This window comes from Rhinoderma darwinii, chromosome 1, assembly GCF_050947455.1.
Source record: "Rhinoderma darwinii isolate aRhiDar2 chromosome 1, aRhiDar2.hap1, whole genome shotgun sequence".
NCBI classification, from domain to species: Eukaryota; Metazoa; Chordata; class Amphibia; order Anura; family Rhinodermatidae; genus Rhinoderma; species Rhinoderma darwinii.
In genome coordinates, this window is record NC_134687.1 from 557,693,226 (window position 1) to 557,714,594 (window position 21,369).

Here is a 21,369-nt window from a genome sequence, read left to right on the forward strand (position 1 = left end):
TTCTCCTCAGCCACTAAAAAGGCAGATAAGCTTTTGTGCATCATTCAAACTCTCCTATCACAGGCTCTGTTTGTTGTTTGTGTAAGAGGATCTTCTTACAAAGCATCAACCTCACACTATAAAACAGTTTAAAACACTGAGGCATTTTCAGTCAGTTTGGAAGTTTTCTTGAAAGCTATTGACTGATCTCCTTCTTGGATTGCATTATTTTTTTGCTATTCACCTTATTCACTTGAGACATTGTACCTGGATACCTACATCATCTGCCTTTTGGATACTGCTTCTAAAAGATTTATTGTTTTTTTGACTCAAATATACATCTTTAGGACAACAAGTTCTAGTTACAGGAATGGAGTCTGCAGCCAAATTGTAAGTAAATATGTTTATTAACGTATATTTATGTTCATCATTAATGTTCAGTTCAGGCAAATTGTATAGTGAAATCATGGTGAGCCATGGGCTAGGGAAGAGGTGCCATTTTATTTTCAGTAGGCCATATTGTACAAGCCCAGGCATTGTTCAGGTAGTTGAGTTACAAGCATGTAATCTGCAGCAAAAGTACAAGTTCATGTGTTTATTGACCTCTAGGATATACCCTAAAATACATAGCCATTTTTGTATAAAATACATGTTGTAGACTGCCTATAACATAGAGAGGTTACTATGAGAAGCCATGTGGTAGCGTAGAGGCCTCCTGTTTCAGTAGGGCGTGGTATTAAAACCCAGGCATTGTTCAGTTAGCCTGCCTGAAACAAATCAGTATGCATGTAGTGGGACATCTTGTGACTATTTTTGAGATTGCAGTTTGGGTATATTTCAAACTAAGCTATATTACTTAGGACATTTTTAAATCCAAAACCTCATGTCTTTCAACAGGCAAAACAGAACTCCTATGACATGCCCAGTATGTTACCGTACACAGACATTATTCTCTACACATCTGAGGAGAAAGTGTATGAGGTTCAGCAGCGATGAGGAGATAAAAGCCACTGTGGCATTGGCCAGGAAAACCCTGGTGAAAATTGCATCTAAGGGCACTGCAATCAGTTACCAAGAGATCATCTCTCTTGGCTCATTGGAAAACGTTGTCCCCTTCCTCGAGGACAGGGGCTTTTTGATCATTAACAAACCAACTGTGGCCAGGTATGTGTCACCCCTGTCTGCTTATGTCTCATAGCTCTCGAGTGTTTACACTTATACTCACGTTGCTTTTTATATTTTACAGCAATGTACAATATGGAAGACCATCAACCTCTGCATCAACTGCCCTTACTGTGCCACATCACACAGCGGCTGTAGAGGATATTGCAGCCATACCAGTCCCTGATGAGGAAATGGAGGTCACACTGATCCCTGCAGATCCTGAGGAAGAAGTTACAGACACACCATTCCTTGCACAGCCTGAAGACCCGAGGGAAGACCAACACAATGAAGAAGGCAGAAGAGCACATGAAGATGACAGCGCAGAGGAGGAAAGTGATAGAGACTTTCAGCTTCAACTAGAGTCTGAGGAAGAATCCAATCAAGAAAGCGGAACTACAGGAAACTTTGATGACAGGACACAGAGGTCAGTGTACATAGATAATCCTTACGTATTCTCTGTGGCTGTCAAATGTGTCAAATCTGATGTCTTGCACTTTTCTCCAAAATTACAGAATCCTACAGACAAAATGGACGGTGGTCACAAGACAGAAGATGAAGGCTGCTGGACTATACAAGCGACATTCATTGGACGAACCAATACTGAAGGGCTTTGCCTACTATTTGCAGCACACATTGGATGTGCCCAACTACAAGCAGGAGGTTGAAAATTTGGCAAGGTTCCTTTATTACATGAACCCGCAGCGTCCCAATCTGGACTTTGTCAGCAACATTGAGAAGGTTAACTCCTTTTTTACAAAGCTGCGTGACCTGAAGCTTGCAAACCAGACTGTCTTTAATTACCTAAAACATATCAGGAGGTTCATGACGTATCAGCTGAGAGCGACCAATCTCTCTGCAGAAAGACCAAGGCTGTTTAAGTCCTGCAACTTCTTTATGGATGTTACAGAGGACATTCAAAAGAGGCTATCTAAGGGAATTTCAAGAGAAGTTGTCAGCAAACGGTGAGTTATGAACTCAAATGTATCCTTAGACAAAGTATGAAACCTCAAATAGGTATATATTTATTTTAGATATTGCTACTACTCTTTATTACTTGTGTATATACAATAAAATTATTTCTCTTTACTTTGTGTTTAGATACAAGTCATTGACAAATTCTATGAAAACACCCCCGGAATGTCAGAGGCTTTTAGTTGTGGCAAAGCCAACCTTCCTGAAATGCCTCAAAGCTGCAAAAGACAGACACATGAAGCGAGACACTCAACTTGAAATTATTTATTATCTTGAGGCCCTGCTTATTTTGAGGCATCTCCAACGGCCAGGTGTTGTCAGACATATGACTGTAAGTAGCTTTCTCCTCCTCTGTTTTTCTGCGTCATTTTGTTTTCCTACCCTGTTATGGTTATGCTGTGGGGTGCTTTTTAGAGAAGTGTCTGGAGGCCTTATGGCTGCAGTTAAATACTTTTAATAGTGTAGGGGAGCCCTGAAGGCCGATAATGGTGTGAAGCCTGCATAAGGTTAATGTTAGCTTATTAAAGTCGGATATTTGTCTGCAAGAACAGAGTGAATAATCTATGTAAAAACCTTACACCTGGCTAGAGATAGAAATTATGCTGAAACAAAAGACTGGCATATGTATAGAAAAAAAACAAAACACAAGTGGCTTGGCGTAGGGTTGGGCTAACACAATACAGTGGCAAGTACATTGTCCCTCATACGTTTTCCTTTTGACTCATAGGTTTCAGAGTGGAATGAGAGGATCACTCACATATATTTGGGTTTAGACCTGGTAGTTGTTGGGGTCAAGTTACACAAGACCTCTACACACCAAGTGGCAACCTATGTGCTAACAAAGGAGGAAGAAATGGTAAGTTTCTATAAGGCTCCTACTTACTTTATGGAGTTGTAAAGATGCTTTTCAATAATCTCTTTATTTGTATCCCTCCCCTAGTGGTTTAATGTCTACTTTGAGATAGTAAGACCAATGCTGCTAAAGAACAACATGCCAACAGAAGTATTTTTCCTCTCTACATCTGGAAAGGAGATTTATAATGTTTCCAATGACATCCTGCGGTACCACACAAAGTAAGATTCTTAAAAGTCACCTGTCTTTATTCAATTCTAAGTGCTGTGTATGTATTATGTTTTTCTATTTTCCTTTCTAGATATAAACTACCCAACATCACCAGTCAGCTTGTCAGGAGGATTTGCGAAACTTGGACTCTCCCTAATTTTTCTGACTCTGAAAAGTGTCTTTTTGCCAAATATTTGGCACACACCAACATGACAGCGGAAAGAAACTATCGTGAGAAGACACTGACGGACATATGCCATGGTTATATGCTGGTAATGCAAGCCGGTGGTGAGCAGCCCCAAGCCAGCACTTCAAGGTAATTTATTGTGGGAAATAATATATACTGTATAATATTACATGATTTGTTTTAGAAGTTTAATGCTTTATTTTTTCTATGTCTACCCTATAGACAAGAGAACATTCAGGAAGGAGGCCAGGGAATCCAAAGAGAAGATATCACATCCCACGAAGAAGCCCAGGAACAAGATTACAGTGCCAAAGAGGACTGGAGTGAATCAACTGACCGAGGAGAAAAAGAAAGCTTGGCTGATCATGATGATGATGATGATGATGATGATTGGACTTCAAGGTAGATAAACTCTCAGTTTTATTATAAATGTCCTCAGTTCAGTTGTGTTAGACTTATCAATTGATATACTAATGTTTGGTTATTTTTTCAGAGCACAAGTACCATCCTCATTGTTCATCCGAACACGGTCCAGGGCACAGAGGCAGAGAGGGGAAGGGAGCTCCTCTGGGTAATAATAAAATACATTTATTGACCTTACTTTGTAAACTAATATGCTTATTAAACTGTATGTCTCACATTTTGTTTTAACATCAGTATTTATTTTCTTCTTTTATCAAAGGGCTGACGTGACGTCGAGGGATACATCACTATCTGCAATCAAAAGAGTCCCTGTTGTTCTGCTCAGGCGCATCGATAGTTAATTTCCTTTACATATATATATATATATATATATATATATATTAAAACCTCTTTGGGTTCCTCAGTGGTCGTGGGTTCAGAATCATTAACTATGTCTTATAGCAGAGGTCATTGGGGTCCTGTTTTGTCTGATTAAGAAAAAATAAATAAAGATGAGAGTTATATTAATAACATTGTAGAGGATTAATGCATATTATCAGGACCATTAGTAAACTAATTATGAGAAACTAATTATTAATAATCTATGATCTTTTAATTATAGGATTGCTTCAAGACCACCTGCCGGAAGAAGACAAAATAAAGAGGACTTTAGGACATCAGCTCTGGGGAAAAAACCATCCAAGAGTAAAAGACATTTTGGACCAATGGAAGAAGAAATAAGAAGCTTAAAAATTATGGACTTTTAATGGACATTAAAATGCACAGGGAACAAAAGCACTTTTATTTGTTGGGTTCTGGGATGTTTGGATGTATTCAATAAATTGATATATATTTTTTTTATTTAATGAGCTACGCTGTTTCCGTGACTCCAATAGTAGTGAATGGCAGTTACAGAAGCAGCGTAGCATGTCTCATTCTTAGTTTACTAACGGTCCTAACGATATGCATTAATCTTCTTCAATGTTATTAATGTAACTATAATCTTTCATTATTTTTTCTTAAACAGGCAATGGACCACAATGACCTGCCCCATCTGCTATAAGACAGAGTTGATGCTGGGAACCTGCACAAAAAATGCATGAAGCACAGCAGCGATGAGGATATAAAGGCTACCCTTGCTATTGCTAGGAACAACTTGGCAAATGTAGCATCTAAAGGCCTTGCAATTCACTATCATGATGTTTCTGAGCTGATATGTGCTGGAAAATGCATGGAAAACCTCTTTGGGTTCCTCAGTGGTCGTGGGTTCACAATCATCAACTCTGTCTTATAGTAGAGGTCATTGGGGTCCTGGTTTGCCTGTTTAATAAAAAATAAATAAAGATTAGAGTTATATTCATAAAATTCTAGAGGATTAATGAATACAATTAGGACCGTTAGTAAAGTAAGAATGAGATACTAATTATTAATAATCTATGATCTTTCAATCATAGGATTGCTTCAAAACCACCGGCCGGAAGAAGACAAAATAAAGAGGACTTTAGGACATCAGCTCTGGGGAAAAAACGTCCCAGCGCAAAATATATTTTAGACCAATGGAAGAAGAAATAAGAATCTTAAAAACATGGACTTTTAATGGACATTAAAATGCACAGAGAACAATAGCACTTTTATTTGTTGGGTTCTGGGATGTTTGGATGTATTCAATAAATGTATATATTTTTTAATCTTCATAAAAACTGTGTGTTGCCGCTGAGCGAGATGTTTTGCGATCATGAAAAACGTTATATGTTCGTGAGTTATGTAAACAGCGTAACTGGCTGAGTTTTTCATTAGAACTAAATTGTAAGCGTGTGTAAAAATAGCCGTCGCTCACAAGGCTTTTGTGGTCCAAGCGCGCGTCACAGAACCCTGAATATTTTTAGGCTAGGTGAGAGTGTCCATGGCTACATGTCTAACAAATATTAGATATATGGAACAGTTCGTTTTTAAGATATTAATTTTTTTCCTAAACATAAATTGAAGCCGTGTGCAGAAACAGGCGTCGCTAACGAGGATTTTCCTCGCTACCTGCGCGATGTACCATCACGAGTCTTGGCATATATACTCAGGAGATGGTGACGTATACAGCTTCGGCGCTCGTAACTCCACATTAAACGGTTACGGAAAAAAATTGGTAAACCTATCCATATTAAGCTCTAAATATGGAAATTCCGCCATGTTAATGGGGCAAAAGAAAAGTCTCCTTTTAGAAAAGACGACCGAGTCAGGTGTCGTATTGTTCGGCTTTGCAAGGCGAACAAATAGATGCCTCGGTTGATTCTATCAGACCCGCGGTTCGTTGCTGGTTGTGAAATGCTCTGAGACAGCATTGTGGAAAATGATTATTTATACCCATTTTAGTAAAAAAGGCCTAAATAGTTTGCCCGCTGCGCGGGCTATATCTGTCCTGCTCGCCTGAGTTTTTATATGGGTGGTCAGAGTGTCAAAGGCTAGATGTGTATGAACAATTAGGCCTTTTGCACTACTAGTATTTATAATATCATTTAGTTATTAAAAATTAAATCGTAAATTACGAACTGTGTGCGTTAAACAGGAGCAGCTAAAGAGGCTTTTGGGGCCTAAAAATACGACGCAGAACCCTGAATTTTTTTAGGCTAGGTCAGAGTGTCAAGGGCTACATGTCTAACAAATATTAGTTATATGCAACAGCTAGTTTTCAAGATATTAATTTTTTTATAAAAATAAATTGAAGCCGTGTTTAGAAACAGGCGTTGCTAACGAGAATTGACCTTGCTAACCGCGTGACGTATCGTCACGAGTCTTGGCGTACATACTCAGGAGATGGTGACGTATAATAGCTTCGGGGCTCATAACTCTACATTGAGCAGTTACGGAAAAAAATTGGAAAACCTATCCATATTAAGCTCTTAATATGGAAATTCCGCCATGTTTATGGGGCAAAAGAGGAGTCCCCTTTCAGAAAAGACAACCGATTCAGGTGTCGTATTGTTCGGCTTTGCAAGGCGAACGAATGGATGCCTCGGTTGATTCTATCAGACCCGCGGTTCGTTGCTGGTTGTGAAATGCTCTGGGACAGCATTATGGAAAATTATTATTTATACCCATTTTAGTGAAAAAGGCCTAAATTTTTGACCCGCTGCGCGGGCTACATCTGTCCTGCTGGCCTAAGATTTTATATGGTAGGTCAGAGTGTCAAAGGCTAGATGTGTATGAAAAATTAGGCCTTTTGCACTACTATTATCTATAATATTGTTCATTTATTAGAATTAAATAGTAAATTACGCACTCTGTGCGTTAAACAGGAGCAGCTAAAGAGGCTTTTGGGGCCTAAAACTGCGACGCAGACCCTTGAAATTTTTTAGGGTAGGTCATAGTGTCAACTGCTACAGGTGTGAGAAGTTTAATGGCTTTGAGGCGGTTCGCTTTTAAGATATTATTTTTTTTATTAGAACTACATTGTAAACGTGTGTAAGAATAGCCGTCGCTCACAAGGCTTTTGTGGTCCAAGCGCGCGTCACAGAACCCTGAATTTTTTTAGGCTAGGTCAGAGTGTCAAGGGCTACATGTCTAACAAATATTAGTTATATGCAACAGCTAGTTTTCAAGATATTAATTTTTTTATAAAAATAAATTGAAGCAGTGTTTAGAAACAGGCGTCGCTAACGAGAAGTGACCTTGCTAACCGCGCGACGTATCATCACGAGTCTTGGCGTACATACTCAGGAGATGGTGACGTATAACAGCTTCGGGGCTCATAACTCTACATTGAGCGGTTACGGAAAAAAATTGGAAAACCTATCCATATTAAACTCTTAATATGGAAATTCCGCCATGTTTATGGGGCAAAAGAGGAGTCCCCTTTTAGAAAAGACGACCGAGTCAGGTGTTGTATTGTTCGGCTTTGCAAGGCGAACAAATGGACGCCTCGGTTGATTCTATCAGACCCGCGGTTCGTTGCTGGTTGTGAAATGCTCTGGGACAGCATTGTGGAAAATGATTATTTATACCCATTTTAGTGAAAAAGGCCTACATTGTTGGGCCGCTGCGCGGGCTACATCTGTCCTACTGGCGTGAGTTTTTATATGGTAGGTCAGAGCGTCAAAGTCTAGATGTGTATGAAAAATTAGGCCTTTTGCACCACTAGTATCTATAATATTGTTCATTTATTAGAATTAAATCGTAAATTACGCACTCTGTGCGTTAAACAGGAGCTGCAAAAGAGACTTTTGGGGCCTAAAACTGCGACGCAGAACCTTGAAATTTTTTAGGGTAGGTCATAGTGTCAACTGCTACAGGTGTGAGAAGTTTGATGGCTTTGAGGCGGTTCACGTTTAAGATATTATTTTTTTTATTAAAACTACATTGTAAACGTGTGTAAAAATAGCCATCGCTCACAAGGCTTTTGTGGTCCAAGCGCGCGTCACAGAACCCTGAATTTTTTTAGGCTAGGTCAGAGTGTCAAGGGCTACATGTCTAACAAATATTAGTTATATCCAACAGCTAGTTTTCAAGATATTAATTTTTTTATAAAAATAAATTGAAGCCATGTTTAGAAACAGGCGTCGCTAACGAGAATTTACCTCGCTAACCGCGCGACGTATCGTCACGAGTCTTGGCGTAGCTACTCAGGAGATGGTGACATATAACAGCTTCGGGGCTCGTAACTCTACATTGAGCGGTTACGGAAAAAAATTGGAAAATCTATCCATATTAAGCTCCTATTATGGAAATTCCACCATGTTTATGGGGCAAAAGAGGAGTCCCCTTTCAGAAAAGACGACTGAGTCAGGTGTCGTATTGTTCGGCTTTGCAAGGCGAACGAATGGACACCTCGGTTGATTCTATCAGACCCGCGGTTTGTTGCTGGTTGTGAAATGCTCTGGGACAGCATTGTGGAAAATGATTATTTATACCCATTTTAGTGAAAAAGGCCTACATTTTTGGCCCGCTGCGCGGGCTACATCTGTCCTGCTGGCCTGAGTTTTTATAGGGTAGGTCAGAGTGTCAAAGGCTAGATGTGTATGAAAAATTAGGCCTTTTGCACTACTAGTATCTATAATATTGTTCATTTATTCAAATTAAATCGTAAATTACGCACTCTGTGCGTTAAATAGGAGCAGCTAAAGAGGCTTTTGGGGCCTAAAACTGCGACACAGACCCTTGAAATTTTTTAGGGTAGGTCATAGTGTCAACTGCTACAGGTGTAAGAAGTTTGATGGCTTTGAGGCGGTTCGTGTTTAAGATATTATTTTTTTTATTAAAACTATATTGTAAACGTGTGTAAAAATAGCCGTCGCTCACAAGGCTTTTGTGGTCCAAGCGCGCGTCTCAGAACCCTGATTTTTTTTAGGCTATGTCAGAGTGTCAAGGGCTACATGTCTAATAAATATTAGTTATATCCAACAGCTAGTTTTCAAGATATTAATGTTTTTATAAAAATAAATTGAAGCCGTGTTTAGAAACAGGCGTTGCTAACGAGAATTGACCTTGCTAACCGCGTGACGTATCGTCACGAGTCTTGGCGTACATACTCAGGAGATGGTGACGTATAATAGCTTCGGGGCTCATAACTCTACATTGAGCAGTTACGGAAAAAAATTGGAAAACCTATCCATATTAAGCTCTTAATATGGAAATTCCGCCATGTTTATGGGGCAAAAGAGGAGTCCCCTTTTAGAAAAGACAACCGAGTCAGGTGTTGTATTGTTCGGCTTTGCAAGGCGAACAAATGGACGCCTCGGTTGATTCTATCAGACCCGCGGTTCGTTGCTGGTTGTGAAATGCTCTGGGACAGCATTGTGGAAAATGATTATTTATACCCATTTTAGTGAAAAAGGCCTACATTGTTGGGCCGCTGCGCGGGCTACATCTGTCCTACTGGCGTGAGTTTTTATATGGTAGGTCAGAGCGTCAAAGTCTAGATGTGTATGAAAAATTAGGCCTTTTGCACCACTAGTATCTATAATATTGTTCATTTATTAGAATTAAATCGTAAATTACGCACTCTGTGCGTTAAACAGGAGCTGCAAAAGAGACTTTTGGGGCCTAAAACTGCGACGCAGAACCTTGAAATTTTTTAGGGTAGGTCATAGTGTCAACTGCTACAGGTGTGAGAAGTTTGATGGCTTTGAGGCGGTTCACGTTTAAGATATTATTTTTTTTATTAAAACTACATTGTAAACGTGTGTAAAAATAGCCATCGCTCACAAGGCTTTTGTGGTCCAAGCGCGCGTCACAGAACCCTGAATTTTTTTAGGCTAGGTCAGAGTGTCAAGGGCTACATGTCTAACAAATATTAGTTATATCCAACAGCTAGTTTTCAAGATATTAATTTTTTTATAAAAATAAATTGAAGCCATGTTTAGAAACAGGCGTCGCTAACGAGAATTTACCTCGCTAACCGCGCGACGTATCGTCACGAGTCTTGGCGTAGCTACTCAGGAGATGGTGACATATAACAGCTTCGGGGCTCGTAACTCTACATTGAGCGGTTACGGAAAAAAATTGGAAAATCTATCCATATTAAGCTCCTATTATGGAAATTCCACCATGTTTATGGGGCAAAAGAGGAGTCCCCTTTCAGAAAAGACGACTGAGTCAGGTGTCGTATTGTTCGGCTTTGCAAGGCGAACGAATGGACACCTCGGTTGATTCTATCAGACCCGCGGTTTGTTGCTGGTTGTGAAATGCTCTGGGACAGCATTGTGGAAAATGATTATTTATACCCATTTTAGTGAAAAAGGCCTACATTTTTGGCCCGCTGCGCGGGCTACATCTGTCCTGCTGGCCTGAGTTTTTATAGGGTAGGTCAGAGTGTCAAAGGCTAGATGTGTATGAAAAATTAGGCCTTTTGCACTACTAGTATCTATAATATTGTTCATTTATTCAAATTAAATCGTAAATTACGCACTCTGTGCGTTAAATAGGAGCAGCTAAAGAGGCTTTTGGGGCCTAAAACTGCGACGCAGACCCTTGAAATTTTTTAGGGTAGGTCATAGTGTCAACTGCTACAGGTGTAAGAAGTTTGATGGCTTTGAGGCGGTTCGTGTTTAAGATATTATTTTTTTTATTAAAACTACATTGTAAACGTGTGTAAAAATAGCCGTCGCTCACAAGGCTTTTGTGGTCCAAGCGCGCGTCTCAGAACCCTGATTTTTTTTTAGGCTATGTCAGAGTGTCAAGGGCTACATGTCTAATAAATATTAGTTATATCCAACAGCTAGTTTTCAAGATATTAATGTTTTTATAAAAATAAATTGAAGCCGTGTTTAGAAACAGGCGTTGCTAACGAGAATTGACCTTGCTAACCGCGTGACGTATCGTCACGAGTCTTGGCGTACATACTCAGGAGATGGTGACGTATAATAGCTTCGGGGCTCATAACTCTACATTGAGCAGTTACGGAAAAAAATTGGAAAACCTATCCATATTAAGCTCTTAATATGGAAATTCCGCCATGTTTATGGGGCAAAAGAGGAGTCCCCTTTCAGAAAAGACGACCGAGTCAGGTGTCGTATTGTTCGGCTTTGCAAGGCGAACAAATGGACACCTCGGTTGATTCTATCAGACCCGCGGTTCGTTGCTGGTTGTGAAATGCTCTGGGACAGCATTGTGGAAAATGATTATTTATACCCATTTTAGTGAAAAAGGCCTACATTTTTGGCCCGCTGCGCGGGCTACATCTGTCCTGCTGGCCTGAGTTTTTATAGGGTAGGTCAGAGTGTCAAAGGATAGATGTGTATGAAAAATTAGGCCTTTTGCACTACTAGTATCTATAATATTGTTCATTTATTCAAATTAAATCGTAAATTACGCACTCTGTGCGTTAAACAGGAGCAGCTAAAGAGGCTTTTGGGGCCTAAAACTGCGACGCAGACCCTTGAAATTTTTTAGGGTAGGTCATAGTGTCAACTGCTACAGGTGTGAGAAGTTTGATGGCTTTGAGGCGGTTCGCGTTTAAGATATTATTTTTTTAATAAAAACTACATTGTAAACGTGTGTAAAAATAGCCATCGCTCACAAGGATTTTGTGGTCCAAGCGCACGTCTCAGAACCCTGAATTTTTTGAGGCTACGTCAGAGTGTCAAGGGCTACATGTCTAATAAATATTAGTTATATCCAACAGCTAGTTTTCAAGATATTAATTTTTTTATAAAAATAAATTGAAGCCGTGTTTAGAAACAGGCGTCGCTAACGAGAAATTACCTCGCTAATGGCGCGACGTATCATCACGAGTCTTGGCATACATACTCAGGAGATGGTGACGTATAATAGCTTTGGGGCTCATAACTCTACATTCAGCGGTTATGGAAAAAAATTGGAAAACCTATCCATATTAAGCTCCTATTATGGAAATTCCGCCATGTTTATGGGGCAAAAGAGGAGTCCCCTTTCAGAAAAGACGACCGAGTCAGGTGTCGTATTGTTCGGCTTTGCAAGGCGAACGAATGGACGCCTCGGTTGATTCTATCAGACCCGCGGTTCGTTGCTGGTTGTGAAATGCTCTGGGACAGCATTGTGGAAAATGATTATTTATACCCATTTTAGTGAAAAAGGCCTACATTTTTGGCCCGCTGCGCGGGCTACATCTGTCCTGCTGGACTGGGTTTTTATATGGTAGGTCAGAGTGTCAAAGGCTAGATGTGTATGAAAAATTAGGCCTTTTGCACTACTAGTATCTATAATATTGTTCATTTATTCAAATTAAAACGTAAATTACGCACTCTGTGCGTTAAACAGGAGCAGCTAAAGAGGCTTTTGGGGTCTAAAACTGTGACGCAGACCCTTGAAATTTTTTAGGGTAGGTCACAGTGTCAACTGCTACAGGTGTGAGAAGTTTGATGGCTTTGAGGCGGTTCGCGTTTAAGATATTATTTTTTTTATTAAAACTACATTGTAAACGTGTGTAAAAATAGCCGTCGCTCACAAGGCTTTTGTGGTCCAAGCGCGCGTCTCAGAACGCTGAATTTTTTTAGGCTAGGTCAGAGTGTCAAGGGCTACATGTTTAACAAATATTAGTTATATGCAACAGTTAGTTTTCAAGATATTAATTTTTTTATAAAAACAAATTTAAGCCGTGTGTAGAAACAGGCGTGGCTAACTAGAATTTTCCTCGCTAACCGCGCGACGTATCGTCACGATTCTTGGCGTACATACTCAGATGATGGTGACGTATAATAGCTTTGGGGCTCGTAAATCCACATTGAGCGGTTACGGAAAAAAATTGGTAAACCTATCCATATTAAGCTCTTAATATGGAAATTCCGCCATGTTTATGGGGCAAAAGAGGAGTCCCCTTTCAGAAAAGACGACCAAGTCAGGTGTCGTATTGTTCGGCTTTGCAAGGCGAACGAATGGACGCCTTGGTTGATTCTATTAGACTTGCGGTTCGTTGCTGGTTGTGAAATGCTCTGGGACAGTATTGTGGAAAATGATTATTTATACCCATTTTAGTGAAAAAGGCCTACATTTTTGGCCCGCTGCGCGGGCTACATCTGTCCTACTAGCCTGAGTTTTTATATAGTAGGTCAGAGTGACAAAGGCTAGATGTGTATGAAAAATTAAGCCTTTTGCACTACCAGTATCTATAATATTGTTCATTTATTAGAATTAAATCGTAAATTACGCACTCTGTGCATAAAACAGGAGCAGCTAAAGAGGCTTTTGGAGCCTAAAAATGCGACGCAGACCCTTGAAATTTTTTAGGGTAGGTCAGAGTGTCAACTGCTACAGGTGTCAGAAGTTTGATGGCTTTGTGGTGGTGCACTTTTAAGACATTATTTTTTCAATAGAACTAAATTTTAAACGTGTGTAAAAATAGCCATCGCTCACAAGGCTTTTGTGGTCCAAGCGCGCGTCTCAGAACCCTGAATTTTTTTAGGCTACGTCAGAGTGTCAAGGGCTACATGTCTAATAAATATTAGTTATATCCAACAGCTAGTTTTCAAGATATTAATTTTTTTATAAAAATAAATTGAAGCCGTGTTTAGAAACAGGCGTCGCTAACGAGAAATTACCTCGCTAACGGCGCGACGTATCGTCACGAGTCTTGGCATACATACTCAGGAGATGGTGACGTATAATAGCTTTGGGGCTCATAACTCTACATTCAGCGGTTATGGAAAAAAATTGGAAAACCTATCCATATTAAGCTCCTATTATGGAAATTCCGCCATGTTTATGGGGCAAAAGAGGAGTCCCCTTTCAGAAAAGACGACCGAGTCAGGTGTCGTATTGTTCGGCTTTGCAAGGCGAACGAATGGACACCTCGGTTGATTCTATCAGACCCGCGGTTCGTTGCTGGTTGTGAAATGCTCTGGGACAGCATTGTGGAAAATGATTATTTATACCCATTTTAGTGAAAAAGGCCTAAATTTTTGGCCCACTGCGCGGGCTACATCTGTCCTGCTGGCCTGAGTTTTTATAGGGTAGGTCAGAGTGTCAAAGGCTAGATGTGTATGAAAAATTAGGCCTTTTGCACCACTAGTATCTATAATATTGTTCATTTATTCAAATTAAATCGTAAATTACGCACTCTGTGCGTTAAATAGGAGCAGCTAAAGAGGCTTTTGGGGCCTAAAACTGCGACGCAGACCCTTGACATTTTTTAGGGTAGGTCATAGTGTCAACTGCTACAGGTGTGAGAAGTTTGATGGCTTTGAGGCGGTTCGCGTTTAAGATATTAATTTTTTTATTAAAACTACATTGTAAACGTGTGTAAAAATAGCCGTCGCTCACAAGGCTTTTGTGGTCAAAGCGCGCGTCTCAGAACCCTGAATTTTTTTAGGCTACGTCAGAGTGTCAAGGGCTACATGTCTAATAAATATTAGTTATATCCAACAGCTAGTTTTCAAGATATTAATTTTTTTATAAAAATAAATTGAAGCCGTGTTTAGAAACAGGCGTGGCTAACGAGAAATTACCTCTGTAACGGCGCGACGTATCGTCACGAGTCTTGGCATACATACTCAGGAGATGGTGACGTATAATAGCTTTGGGGCTCATAACTCTACATTCAGCGGTTATGGAAAAAAATTGGAAAACCTATCCATATTAAGCTCCTATTATGGAAATTCCGCCATGTTTATGGGGCAAAAGAGGAGTCCCCTTTCAGAAAAGACGACCGAGTCAGGTGTCGTATTGTTCGGCTTTGCAAGGCGAACGAATGGACACCTCGGTTGATTCTATCAGACCCGCGGTTCGTTGCTGGTTGTGAAATGCTCTGGGACAGCATTGTGGAAAATGATTATTTATACCCATTTTAGTGAAAAAGGCCTACATTTTTGGCCCGCTGCGCGGGCTACATCTGTCCTGCTGGCCTGAGTTTTTATAGGGTAGGTCAGAGTGTCAAAGGCTTGATGTGTATGAAAAATTAGGCCTTTTGCACTACTAGTATCTATAATATTGTTTATTTATTCAAATTAAATCGTAAATTACGCACTCTGTGCGTTAAACAGGAGCAGCTAAAGAGGCTTTTGGGGCCTTAAACTGCGACGCAGACCCTTGAAATTTTTTAGGGTAGGTCATACTGTCAACTGCTACAGGTGTGAGAAGTTTGATGGCTTTGAGGCGGTTCGCGTTTAAGATATTAATTTTTTTATTAAAACTACATTGTAAACGTGTGTAAAAATAGCCGTCGCTCACAAGGCTTTTGTGGTCAAAGCGCGCGTCTCAGAACCCTGAATTTTTTTAGGCTACGTCAGAGTGTCAAGGGCTACATGTCTAACAAATATTAGTTATATCCAACAGCTAGTTTTCAAGATATTAATTTTTTTATAAAAATAAATTGAAGCCGTGTTTAGAAACAGGCGTCGCTAACGAGAAATTACCTCGCTAATGGCGCGACGTATCATCACGAGTCTTGGCATACATACTCAGGAGATGGTGACGTATAATAGCTTCGGGGCTCATAACTCTACATTTAGCGGTTACGGAAAAAAATTGGAAAACCTATCCATATTAAGCTCCTATTATGGAAATTCCGCCATGTTTATGGGGCAAAAGAGGAGTCCCCTTTCAGAAAAGACGACCAAGTCAGGTGTCGTATTGTTCGGCTTTGCAAGGCGAACGAATAGACGCCTCGGTTGATTCTATCAGACCCGCGGTTCGTTGCTGGTTGTGAAATGCTCTGGGACAGCATTGTGGAAAATGATTATTTATACCCATTTTAGTGAAAAAGGCCTACATTTTTGGCCCGCTGCGCGGGCTACATCTGTCCTGCTGGCCTGGGTTTTTATATGGTAGGTCAGAGTGTCAAAGGCTAGATGTGTATGAAAAATTAGGCCTTTTGCACTACTAGTATCTATAATATTGTTCATTTATTCAAATTAAAACGTAAATTACGCACTCTGTGCGTTAAACAGGAGCAGCTAAAGAGGCTTTTGGGGCCTAAAACTGCGACGCAGACCCTTGAAATTTTTTAGGGTAGGTCACAGTGTCAACTGCTACAGGTGTGAGAAGTTTGATGGCTTTGAGGCGGTTCGCGTTTAAGATATTTTTTTTTTTATTAAAACTACATTGTAAACGTGTGTAAAAATAGCCGTCGCTCACAAGGCTTTTGTGGTCCAAGCGCGCGTCTCAGAACGCTGAATTTTTTTAGGCTAGGTCAGAGTGTCAAGGGCTACATGTTTAACAAATATTAGTTATATGCAACAGTTAGTTTTCAAGATATTAATTTTTTTATAAAAACAAATTTAAGCCGTGTGTAGAAACAGGCGTGGCTAACGAGAATTTTCCTCGCTAACCGCGCGACGTATCGTCACGATTCTTGGCGTACATACTCAGATGATGGTGACGTATAATAGCTTTGGGGCTCGTAAATCCACATTGAGCGGTTACGGAAAAAAATTGGTAAACCTATCCATATTAAGCTCTTAATATGGAAATTCCGCCATGTTTATGGGGCAAAAGAGGAGTCCCCTTTCAGAAAAGACGACCAAGTCAGGTGTCGTATTGTTCGGCTTTGCAAGGCGAACGAATGGACGCCTTGGTTGATTCTATTAGACTTGCGGTTCGTTGCTGGTTGTGAAATGCTCTGGGACAGTATTGTGGAAAATGATTATTTATACCCATTTTAGTGAAAAAGGCCTACATTTTTGGCCCGCTGCGCGGGCTACATCTGTCCTACTAGCCTGAGTTTTTATATAGTAGGTCAGAGTGACAAAGGCTAGATGTGTATGAAAAATTAAGCCTTTTGCACTACCAGTATCTATAATATTGTTCATTTATTAGAATTAAATCGTAAATTACGCACTCTGTGCATAAAACAGGAGCAGCTAAAGAGGCTTTTGGAGCCTAAAAATGCGACGCAGACCCTTGAAATTTTTTAGGGTAGGTCAGAGTGTCAACTGCTACAGGTGTCAGAAGTTTGATGGCTTTGTGGTGGTGCGCTTTTAAGACATTATTTTTTCAATAGAACTAAATTTTAAACGTGTGTAAAAATAGCCATCGCTCACAAGGCTTTTGTGGTCCAAGCGCGCGTCTCAGAACCCTGAATTTTTTTAGGCTACGTCAGAGTGTCAAGGGCTACATGTCTAATAAATATTAGTTATATCCAACAGCTAGTTTTCAAGATATTAATTTTTTTATAAAAATAAATTGAAGCCGTGTTTAGAAACAGGCGTCGCTAACGAGAAATTACCTCGCTAACGGCGCGACGTATCGTCACGAGTCTTGGCATACATACTCAGGAGATGGTGATGTATAATAGCTTTGGGGCTCATAACTCTACATTCAGCGGTTATGGAAAAAAATTGGAAAACCTATCCATATTAAGCTCCTACTATGGAAATTCCGCCATGTTTATGGGGCAAAAGAGGAGTCCCCTTTCAGAAAAGACGACCGAGTCAGGTGTCGTATTGTTCGGCTTTGCAAGGCGAACGAATGGACACCTCGGTTGATTCTATCAGACCCGCGGTTCGTTGCTGGTTGTGAAATGCTCTGGGACAGCATTGTGGAAAATGATTATTTATACCCATTTTAGTGAAAAAGGCCTAAATTTTTGGCCCACTGCGCGGGCTACATCTGTCCTGCTGGCCTGAGTTTTTATAGGGTAGGTCAGAGTGTCAAAGGCTAGATGTGTATGAAAAATTAGGCCTTTTGCACCACTAGTATCTATAATATTGTTCATTTATTCAAATTAAATCGTAAATTACGCACTCTGTGCGTTAAATAGGAGCAGCTAAAGAGGCTTTTGGGGCCTAAAACTGCGACGCAGACCCTTGACATTTTTTAGGGTAGGTCATAGTGTCAACTGCTACAGGTGTGAGAAGTTTGATGGCTTTGAGGCGGTTCGCGTTTAAGATATTAATTTTTTTATTAAAACTACATTGTAAACGTGTGTAAAAATAGCCGTCGCTCACAAGGCTTTTGTGGTCAAAGCGCGCGTCTCAGAACCCTGAATTTTTTTAGGCTACGTCAGAGTGTCAAGGGCTACATGTCTAATAAATATTAGTTATATCCAACAGCTAGTTTTCAAGATATTAATTTTTTTATAAAAATAAATTGAAGCCGTGTTTAGAAACAGGCGTCGCTAACGAGAAATTACCTCTGTAACGGCGCGACGTATCGTCACGAGTCTTGGCATACATACTCAGGAGATGGTGACGTATAATAGCTTTGGGGCTCATAACTCTACATTCAGCGGTTATGGAAAAAAATTGGAAAACCTATCCATATTAAGCTCCTATTATGGAAATTCCGCCATGTTTATGGGGCAAAAGAGGAGTCCCCTTTCAGAAAAGACGACCGAGTCAGGTGTCGTATTGTTCGGCTTTGCAAGGCGAACGAATGGACACCTCGGTTGATTCTATCAGACCCGCGGTTCGTTGCTGGTTGTGAAATGCTCTGGGACAGCATTGTGGAAAATTATTATTTATACCCATTTTAGTGAAAAAGGCCTACATTTTTGGCCCACTGCGCGGGCTACATCTGTCCTGCTGGCCTGAGTTTTTATAGGGTAGGTCAGAGTGTCAAAGGCTAGATGTGTATGAAAAATTAGGCCTTTTGCACCACTAGTATCTATAATATTGTTCATTTATTCAAATTAAATCGTAAATTACACACTCTGTGCGTTAAATAGGAGCAGCTAAAGAGGCTTTTGGGGCCTAAAACTGTGACGCAGACCCTTGACATTTTTTAGGGTAGGTCATAGTGTCAACTGCTACAGGTGTGAGAAGTTTGATGGCTTTGAGGCGGTTCGCGTTTAAGATATTATTTTTTTAATTAAAACTACATTGTAAACGTGTGTAAAAATAGCCGTCGCTCACAAGGCTTTTGTGGTGAAAGCGCGCGTCTCAGAACCCTGAATTTTTTTAGGCTACGTCAGAGTGTCAAGGGCTACATGTCTAATAAATATTAGTTATATCCAACAGCTAGTTTTCAAGATATAAATTTTTTTATAAAAATTAATTGAAGCCGTGTTTAGAAACAGGCGTCGCTAACGAGAAATTACCTCTGTAACGGCGCGACGTATCGTCACGAGTCTTGGCATACATACTCAGGAGATGGTGACGTATAATAGCTTTGGGGCTCATAACTCTACATTCAGCGGTTATGGAAAAAAATTGGAAAACCTATCCATATTAAGCTCCTATTATGGAAATTCCGCCATGTTTATGGGGCAAAAGAGGAGTCCCCTTTCAGAAAAGACGACCGAGTCAGGTGTCGTATTGTTCGGCTTTGCAAGGCGAACGAATGGACACCTCGGTTGATTCTATCAGACCCGCGGTTCGTTGCTGGTTGTGAAATGCTCTGGGACAGCATTGTGGAAAATTATTATTTATACCCATTTTAGTGAAAAAGGCCTATATTTTTGGCCCGCTGCGCGGGCTACATCTGTCCTGCTGGCCTGAGTTTTTATAGGGTAGGTCAGAGTGTCAAAGGCTAGATGTGTATGAAAAATTAGGCCTTTTGCACTACTAGTATCTATAATATTGTTCATTTATTCAAATTAAATCGTAAATTACGCACTCTGTGCGTTAAATAGGAGCAGCTAAAGAGGCTTTTGGGGCCTAAAACTGCGACGCAGACCCTTGACATTTTTTAGGGTAGGTCATAGTGTCAACTGCTACAGGTGTGAGAAGTTTGATGGCTTTGAGGCGGTTCGCGTTTAAGATATTATTTTTTTTATTAAAACTACATTGTAAACGTGTGTAAAAATAGCCGTCGCTCACAAGGCTTTTGTGGTCCAAGCGCGCGACTGAGAACACTGAATTTTTTTAGGCTATGTCAGAGTGTCAAGGGCTACATGTCTAACAAATATTAGTTATATCCAACAGCTAGTTTTCAAGATATTAATTTTTTTATAAAAATAAATTGAAGCCGTGTTTAGAAACAGGCGTCGCTAACGAGAAATTACCTCACTAATGGCGCGACGTATCGTCACAAGTCTTGGCATACATACTCAGGAGATGGTGTTGTATAATAGCTTCGGGGCTCATAACTCTACATTCAGCGGTTACGGAAAAAAATTGGAAAACCTATCCATATTAAGCTCCTGTTATGGAAATTCCGCCATGTTTATGGGGCAAAAGAGGAGTCCCCTTTCAGAAAAGACGACCGAGTCAGGTGTCGTATTGTTCGGCTTTGCAAGGCGAACGAATGGACGCCTCGGTTGATTCTATCAGACCCGCGGTTCGTTGCTGGTTGTGAAATGCTCTGGGACAGCATTGTGGAAAATGATTATTTATACCCATTTTAGTGAAAAAGGCCTACATTTTTGGCCCGCTGCGCGGGCTACATCTGTCCTGCTGGCCTGTATTTTTATAGGGTAGGTCAGAGTGTCAAAGGCTAGATGTGTATGAAAAATTAGGCCTTTTGCACTACTAGTATCTATAATATTGTTCATTTATTCAAATTAAATCGTAAATTACGCACTCTGTGCGTTAAACAGGAGCAGCTAAAGAGGCTTTTGGGGCCTTAAACTGCGACGCAGACCCTTGAAATTTTTTAGGGTAGGTCATACTGTCAACTGCTACAGGTGTGAGAAGTTTGATGGCTTTGAGGCGGTTCGCGTTTAAGATATTAATTTTTTTATTAAAACTACATTGTAAACGTGTGTAAAAATAGCCGTCGCTCACAAGGCTTTTGTGGTCAAAGCGCGCGTCTCAGAACCCTGAATTTTTTTAGGCTACGTCAGAGTGTCAAGGGCTACATGTCTAACAAATATTAGTTATATCCAACAGCTAGTTTTCAAGATATTAATTTTTTTATAAAAATAAATTGAAGCCGTGTTTAGAAACAGGCGTCGCTAACGAGAAATTACCTCGCTAATGGCGCGACGTATCATCACGAGTCTTGGCATACATACTCAGGAGATGGTGACGTATAATAGCTTTGGGGCTCATAACTCTACATTTAGCGGTTACGGAAAAAAATTGGAAAACCTATCCATATTAAGCTCCTATTATGGAAATTCCGCCATGTTTATGGGGCAAAAGAGGAGTCCCCTTTCAGAAAAGACGACCGAGTCAGGTGTCGTATTGTTCGGCTTTGCAAGGCGAACGAATGGACGCCTCGGTTGATTCTATCAGACCCGCGGTTCGTTGCTGGTTGTGAAATGCTCTGGGACAGCATTGTGGAAAATGATTATTTATACCCATTTTAGTGAAAAAGGCCT

The 21,369-nt window shown here is 40.3% G+C and overlaps 1 protein-coding gene across 1 annotated transcript; it reads left to right on the top strand.

Annotated features, from left to right (window-relative positions):
* Positions 1-751: 751 nt before the first annotated feature.
* LOC142659797 (uncharacterized) lies at positions 752-4,508 on the top strand. Its single transcript, XM_075836272.1, has 11 exons — positions 752-1,143; positions 1,226-1,567; positions 1,656-2,105; positions 2,242-2,446; positions 2,843-2,971; positions 3,056-3,189; positions 3,270-3,494; positions 3,588-3,767; positions 3,859-3,936; positions 4,048-4,124; positions 4,390-4,508. The coding sequence occupies exons 1-11, from the start codon at positions 863-865 to the stop codon at positions 4,506-4,508; spliced, it is 2,220 nt and encodes a 739-aa protein (XP_075692387.1). The 5' UTR covers positions 752-862.
* The last annotated feature ends 16,861 nt before the right edge of the window (positions 4,509-21,369 follow it).

Excerpts from the sequence above, each read along its gene's own strand:
- LOC142659797 (XM_075836272.1), top strand. The coding sequence starts at position 863 with ATGTCTTTCAACAGGCAAAACAGAACTCCTATGACATGCCCAGTATGT. Across the intron at positions 3,768-3,858 it reads GATGATGATTGGACTTCAAG|AGCACAAGTACCATCCTCAT; the intron begins GTAGATAAACTC and ends TTATTTTTTCAG. Across the intron at positions 4,125-4,389 it reads TCTGCTCAGGCGCATCGATA|GATTGCTTCAAGACCACCTG; the intron begins GTTAATTTCCTT and ends TTTTAATTATAG.